The sequence below is a fragment of the Myotis davidii genome, unplaced genomic scaffold (genome assembly GCF_000327345.1).
Source record: "Myotis davidii unplaced genomic scaffold, ASM32734v1 scaffold818, whole genome shotgun sequence".
Taxonomy (NCBI): Eukaryota; Metazoa; Chordata; class Mammalia; order Chiroptera; family Vespertilionidae; genus Myotis; species Myotis davidii.
In genome coordinates this window covers 208030-215985 of record NW_006289814.1, presented here as the reverse complement: position 1 = coordinate 215985, position 7956 = coordinate 208030, and the positions used below count along the sequence as shown (strand labels likewise).

Below are 7956 nucleotides of genomic sequence, written 5' to 3'. Positions count from 1 at the left end.
TGGTAGAGATTAGGGTAGGGAGGGAAGATCAATGAAAGAAAAGATACCATCTGGCAAGTCTTTCATTCATTCTGGTCTTGTCAGGCCAGAGCTGGCTAATTCAGTCCATACGTTTTCCTGTGAAAATAATGGAAAAGCCCCTGTCCTGGGCCTTATGGGGGGTGCTAAGCTCCCACTACCCAGGAATTCATGGAGCCCAGTAACAATAAAACAGCAGAAAGTGCTAAGACTGAAAAACGAGTACAAACAATGAATGTTATTTCAGGAAAGAGACTGCACCTGTTGTGCTGAGATGACCAGAGAAGGCTTTAAGGAGACATGGTGATGGCTAGGCCTTTGAGAACCAGTGGCATTCTTGAAAGATAAAAATTGGGATAAGAGTAGTGGGAGTGAATAGACTACCAGTCTTATTAATTAAAAGCATGAGCTTCGGAGTCATACAAATCTGGGTTCAGGTCCCGGCGCAGCTACCTTCTAGCTGTGTGGGCTTGGGCAGTTATTTAACCTCTCTGGGATTCCATTTCTCATTCCTTAAATTGATATAAGTACAGACCCTATTTCACAGGTTGTTCCAAAGAGTAAAGGAGATAATGTACCTAGTATACAGTAAGCACACAATAAATGTTAGTTGTTCATATTGTTGTGATGGTGTTGTCTTATCCCCCTATGATTCACAGACACTGGAGCAATGGTGACCTTGGCTCTGACCTGTATGTACAACAAGATCCCTGTAGGATCAGAGGAAGGTTACAGAACCCTGTTTGGTCAGGTACTAGAGAATACTGTGGAGAATATCAGCAAAAGGATCAAAAACAATGGAATCATTGGGGACATCTATAGTACTGGCCTTGCAATGCAGGTAAACATATTAACGATGCTCTTCATTGGATCCATGCCAATAAGACTGGATTGTAGGATCAAGAGACCAGGCTTCTTCTAAAGTCTCCGGGAAAGACCAGCTAGTGTGACCTGAGGTAGATTCCTTGTGGTGCCTGTGCCTCAGTTTCTCTACTGGTAAAATGCTGGTGTTAATTCCTCCCTCACTTACCCTCTTCGAGAGTAAGTGTGAAAACAAATCTACATGAACTCTTTTCCCTTCCTTGGGAAAAAAAAAATCCAAGAAAATTATTATTAATAATGAACAGTTTGTCCATAATAATTATAGACTAAGGAAAATTTGATGTATAAAAATAAGGATATTAAAATAGGTTCTCAAAAAAATATTGAACTTTCTAATTCCACCTTGCCTATCAAGTATTCTTTTTTCAGCCCTTTATCTTGATCGGGGGAAAAAAGAAAAAAAAAAGGACGGGCTTGTATTCAAAATAATTAATTAAAATAATCTAATGAATATGCTAATGCTTTCAAGGCTCACATCAAATCTTTGTCAATCTCTATTTCAATCTTAATCTCATTTTCATTTCACAAAGAGCTCTAATAAATGGTGGAGCCATATGTGTCAGGAAACCAAGTCCATACTATACTTCCCTCATAGATTCCTGGATTTGGATTCTATCACATGCTGCTTGATTAGGGTTGATTAAGGCAGCATCCTCCCATGGAAAGCAATGATAATGGGGAGAGATAAGCAACTAGACTCAGAAACTAAAGGGTCATCTATGGCTAAGTCCTCTATTCCAAACTAAAAAGTTTGTGCTTCAAAGTCTCAAAATGTCCAGTCTCTATGTCATGTCACGGTCAATGGGATTTGCTGTGGAACAAAATGTTGTTTGTTACCATGGCTGAAATATATGAGACCAATCCCCGGGCTCAGGTCTAGAAGGCTTTGTGGAGGGACAAAGGCAGTATAAAAGGAATAGAAAATGGGTTTTAGTTGTGACTCACATAAAACAAACTTGCTTCACCAAACATAAGATAGAGAAGTGTTTGCTATGGCTAATTTGGTTTATGAATTCTGTTTGGGATTTTATCACCTTCAGGGTACAATCTGATAAGCTGTTCCTGAGACTTATTAAAGCTATTTCTATGAAAAGACAGGACTGCATCCATATGCAGATAACAGTTTATGTCAGTTCTTGTCAGTTAGGATAAAAAGCCTCCTCCTGCCTCACTTATGGCCCAATTTTGGAGTTGAATCAAAATATATAACCTTTTTCTAATCTAAAATGTTCTAGTATAGAAAACCAAAAGAAAGGCCTTGGGAACTTTAACAACTTGGGTTTAAATCCCAAATCTGCCTCCACTTTGGCAAATATAGAATTTATCTGAATTACATTTTTCCTCATAATAACGAGGTTGCAAAGGTATTAAAAAAAATCACAGGCACAATGTGGTGTGCAATGATTGTTGGTGGTTTCTCCCAGCAGAAGAGTGGTGACATTGAGCTTCTGGTGCAGCCCTCACTCACCCTCTTCCAGGGTACCAGTACCCTTCAATGGCCTGAGCCACCCACATTGCTTCCCGAAGGCACTCATGAGACATTTCCTCTGTTCCAGAATTTTCCTCTTTCTTCCATCAATATGCTTATGCTTTCAAGGCTCCTCTAATAGAAACTTAACTTGAAAAGGATCTGACCTTCCTCATGCAGAGTTATTGATGAATTCTCACAGTTTAATGTGTTACTCCTCTCTAGAGTGTTGGTAGTTTATCCCAAGGGGCTCCATCTCATTTAGTGAGATTTGGGAGTTGAATATGGAAAGTGAACAAGATAAGGTTGGTGAGGAGTACCCATGGGATGCCTAAACCAAACTTCCATATAAAGAGCCACAGTTCATGGTTGATGAGGATAGCAGTGATAGTTGTGCCTTTCCAAACTGTTTAGTTGCTCATACTAATGCCTCACAGAGCCATTTCTGACACCTCTCTCCCTTCTCCCATTTCCCATCTCAAGCTTCAGGTAAATTGATCATCAGCAATTTCAGCCCACTAACAGGCTCTGGTGGCCATGGCCAGCACAATCCTAAAGGGAGGGAAATGGTAACTTACTATTTCACATAAACCGGGATGTTCCAGGGATGGATTAGGTGATTTCAGAATTCATCAAAATAAAGGGCTCCAACCATGATATCAGGGACCACTCATGTATCAGCCCTGGTTTTTGTCTTTTGTCATTCTTTCCTGCTCCTTGGCTTCTTCCAAGGGGCCAAAGAAGATGGTAACTAACAACTCAATGCTTACTTAGATGGTACCAGCTAAATAACCCCAGTAAGGAGATAAAATGCTTCTCTCAATGTTTGTTAATAAGGAAGAACTTTGATTAGTGCATGTGTCCACCAATCACTGTCACCAAGAGGATGACATTCCATGATTATCCCAGCACAGTCCATGAGTCCACCACTGGCAAGGGTGATGGAGCCTCTGGGTGACAGTCCCAACATGATCAAAAGTGTGGGGATGTACACTAAAGGGTGTGCAGGACAACACAAATCAAAAGAGGTCTACTATGTTTGCATGGCACGTTGTCCAAGACTGAAGCTCCCCTAGAGCTTGCTTTGCCCAGCTCTCACCCTCATTCTCTCTCCAAGAACTGTTAGTAAATACAGCAGCCCTAATAGTGTTCCCCGAATCTAAGTATGTGGCTAGTATGTGACAGACACTGAGCTAAATGGTGAGGATGCAGCAGTGAACAAGACAGATGTTCCTATGCAGCTTCAGTTTGGACTCTGGGTGATCAAAGAGATTATCGATCAAGTGTATCCCTTATAAGACAAGCCTAATCTCTCTATCTCTCTATCTCTATCTCTGTCTCTATCTCTATCTGTCTCTCTATGTGTGTTCCAGGCTCTCTCCGTGACACCTAAGCAACCTAACAAGGAATGGAACTGCAAGGAGACTATGGATGTAGTGCTTAATGAGATTAAGCTGGGAAAATTTCACAACTCCATGTCCATTGCCCAAATCCTCCCTTCCCTGAAAGGGAAGACATACCTAGATGTGCCCTACACGTCTTGTAGCCCTGGTAAGAACTCTTAACATCTGTCTTTCCTCATATCATAAACTGGCAACTTATATTAGCAATGTTATGTGGTTTCAATTTTAAGTGGCATATAGGCTTTTTTATGTCCATTACTTTCATGTAGGCAGAATCACATCTGGCTTCCAATCCTCAAGAACTGTGTGATAACACAGCCATATACCATCTTGCACTCAGAATTCAGCCCTCATGTCCACTTCATTCAACATTTAGTGATAGCCTACTGTGAGCAAAACATTTTGTGAAATAGAGATGGAAGATCCATAGTCCTAACAAATAACATACCACTTCATTCATTTGACAAATGTACCAAATATGCACTACCTTATCATATCTTCTCTGTACAAAGCCAGCTGACAAATATGTAGACAAAAACTACAATATTTGGAGGAATGAAGTAATTATTAAATAGAAATAGAAGACATATACAGCGCAAAAGCAAAGAAAGTGTAACCAATCACTGACTTTATCTGGGAAACTTAGGAAAAGAAGAGTTGACATTTCAGGCAAGCCTTGAAGCTCTAAATATGAACCCTTGGTTCTCAAAGCTCACCAAATGGATGGGGTAGAACCCTGGCACACAACCTTTTTATTTGAAATATCCATATTTTGCCCATTTACCAATATAATACAGAGATACAATGCAGAAATACGCATTTAAAAACTGAGAGTCCTGCATAAAAATTATATTACTCCAGACATAATTAGTATTTGGATTTAGATTCCTCCAACTCTTCTTTCTACTCAAATACTAAAATAAATTATTATTCATGTTATGTTGTATGGGCTTCCTAAGATAAGCAGAGATTAATAAACTCCTTGTCTATCTCAGAGCAGAATCTAAAATCAAGTAACCTAATCTGAATCATACCAGATATAGCCACATTCTCCTAACCTTAGGCTTCTTCCTAGTCATTTCCCAGCTTTAACCAGGTGACCATGGAGTTCCCTCTTAGGATTCCACAATAGCTGCCCAGGTACTTTGTTAAATAGTCTGAAATGTACTACCTTTGCTTCCATTCTTAGGGATAACAACAACAACAAACATACAACTTAACAATAAGTGCCATGTGAAATACATGACTTAGGGCTCTCAATCCTCCCTTCGAGTTACAAATTCTTTTAACAAAATAAATGTTCATTGTACAACTATATGTCAGTTCTTCAACTACAATCAGTTCTCTAGAATGGAAATGAGAGCTTCATTATGAACATTCTACACATTCATTGCCATTTCATGAAATGTTTACTGGGACAGGTTGCCGACAGCAGAGATTTTGCCCCTTTAATACAAACCTATTGTGATTAACAAATTTGGCCTCTTTGCTCTTCACAGATCCTGAGGTACATCCAACTCTACCCAACCATCCTACTCCTGTCCCCACCATAGCATCCAACATCACTGTCAAATACACCATCAATAACCAGCTAAGGGGAGTGGAGCTGTTCTTCAATTTCACCATAGATGTTAGCGTGAAAAGTGGGTCTGTGCTACTTGTGGTCCTAGAAGAAGCACAACGCAAAAATTCCACATTCAAGTGAGCACTACAAGTGGCATTTGCCATTCTCCCTGAGCCTAACCTGAATTACCATTCTTGCTCTCTCACTCCTTCATATACTTACTTTTTTTTCCTTCTCATAATGTAACAGATTTTTATTTAAATAGCCCCTTGAGAGCCTACAATCTCTTGTGAAACATTAAATCATACAAAACAATATATGATAGAATTTTTTTAAAAGGAATTCAAAGGAAAGAGAGTCCATTGTGGATTAGAACAGTCAAGAAGCTCTTGGCTTTGGACCACATTCAAAGAATAGGTACCATCCATGAAAATATGAGAGTTGCATTTAGAGAGAGGAATGGTTAGAACAAAGAATTCAAGATTGGAATGGGAAAGGAATTCAAGGTCAATGAGTAAGCCAGCTTGATGAGAGCAGAGAATTTGAGATTTAATTGAATCTGGAAGGATAGATTGGGTGGTTTTGTAAAAAGCTTGAAACACCACGATAAGGAGGTTGGACTTCATATTGCAGAGAAGTACTGCAAGATTTTGAATATGAAAAGCCATGTTGTAAAATGTTAAATGCTGGGGCATGAGAGACTACAGTAATGAAGCTGTAAAGTGATGAAGACTGCCTCTAAAATAAATGGACTCATAGCAAGGAAAAGTCACAGGGCTCTGAGTACAGGATGTGGAGGTCAAGAGAAAGATGCTTCAGCACTATTGACAGGAGTATCAGGAGTGAGAGACACATAATTCCTCTAGATATTTTTAACTGTGGGTGTTTGAAAGAGAAACATCAGGAAGCTTTTGGAGATATAAAGGAAGTTCTAGAAAAAGAGGTCAGTACAGGCAAAAGAGATTGGGTAGAGGTGATGATCTAAGTTAAAAAACTGCACAGTCCTAGCCAGTTTGGTTCAATGGATGGAGCATAGGCCTGTGGACCACTGATTTTTCTTTTGCTGACTATGAATGTGATAAAAATTCACAGAGTAGAAATTTTGAGGAAGAAAAAGCATAAAAAAAAACAACCCTCTATATTACAAAGGGTCTCGGATTTGATTCTGGTCAAGGGCATGTGCCTCCCCAGCCCAGGCCCTGGTCAGGGCTCTTGCAAGAGGCAACCAATCGATGTGTCTCTCTCACATTGATGTTTCTGTCTTTCCCTCTCTCTCCCATTCTCCCTACAAATCAATGGAAAAATATCCTTGGGTGAGGATTAACAAAACAAAAAAAAAGAACTGCACAGATACAATGCTCTCAACAAAACCAAGAGACGTATCTAATTAATCCCATTTTATAGACAGAACCATTTAGGCCCAAAGAGTTTAAGCAATATTTCTGAAGTCATATAACATGTAATTAATAGAGTTGAGATCTGAACCCTTAAACTTCCCTATCTTCTATAGACAAGTCAGGATAAAAAAACACACCTCAAAAATATTTAATTTTTAAACAACCCTCTGAATATACTTTACTTCTCTGAGCTTACCTTTAATTTTGCCTGATTTTTTCTTTTTCTGACTATGAATGTAATAAAAATACACATAGTAAAAATTTTGAGGAAGAAAAAGCATAAAGGAAACAAAACCTCTATAGTCCATCCACAGTATAATCACTGTTGCTGTTTTTTTAATTTTGTAGGTGTTTTATCTATGCATCTTACAAATAGTTGTGATCCACTATATATGTGGGATGGATGGGTATTTTATATAAAATTTTTATCCCACATTTTCACTTAGCATTATTACATAAGCTTTTTCCCATGTCACTGGAAATTGTTGAAAAATACAGTTTACATAACTGCAAATTACATAATGTTGGATATTCATTCCATCACTTACCTAATTACTAGTATTTGCCCATTGTTGCACATTTACATATTTCATTTGCTTACCAGTGGTTATCTTTTAAATCCTTTCATTCAATTCCAAGTGATTTCATATTTATTAGTCATTTACATTTTCTCTTTTAATTTTATCTGATCTCTAAAGCACTTAAATGCCTCTGTCCCTTCATCTTACCCCCTAACTGTCTGACCTAAAGTAAAGTGTTAATCATATATATGATTTTATTCTTATAGATTTGAAACCACAATGACATCCTGGGGCCCTGTTGTTTCTTCTATCAACAATATCGCTGAAAATGTGAATCATAAGACGTATTGGCAGTTCCTCAGTGGCAAGACACCTTTGAATGAAGGTTAGAGAATAAAAGAAATGGGGGCATTTCCTCCATAGTTCGAAGGCTACATTCTTTAATTTCCTTATTTAATTAGTTCATTCATTTGATCAGTAAATACTAAATGATAGCTAGATGATAGATGATTGGTAAGTGATAGACAGATGATGGATAGAAAAAGAAATATAGACATATGTTAGCTGGTTGATAAATGATAGACAGATGATAGAATGATGATAAATGATAGATAGATAGATAGATAGATAGATAGATAGATAGATAAGATGAGTGGCTATTTTAAAAGGCTTTTTACAAAATCAAGAATTCTGTCTCCACTCT

The 7956-nt window shown here is 38.2% G+C and overlaps 1 protein-coding gene across 1 annotated transcript in view; it reads left to right on the top strand.

Annotated features, from left to right (window-relative positions):
- GIF (gastric intrinsic factor) overlaps positions 1–7956 on the top strand; it is a 13220-nt gene that overhangs the window by 3287 nt on the left and 1977 nt on the right. Inside the window, exons 5-8 of the mRNA XM_006762515.2 lie at positions 678–859; positions 3742–3919; positions 5271–5472; positions 7520–7638. Coding sequence (XP_006762578.1) covers positions 678–859; positions 3742–3919; positions 5271–5472; positions 7520–7638 — 681 coding nt within the window. The remainder of the gene's footprint in view (positions 1–677; positions 860–3741; positions 3920–5270; positions 5473–7519; positions 7639–7956) is intronic.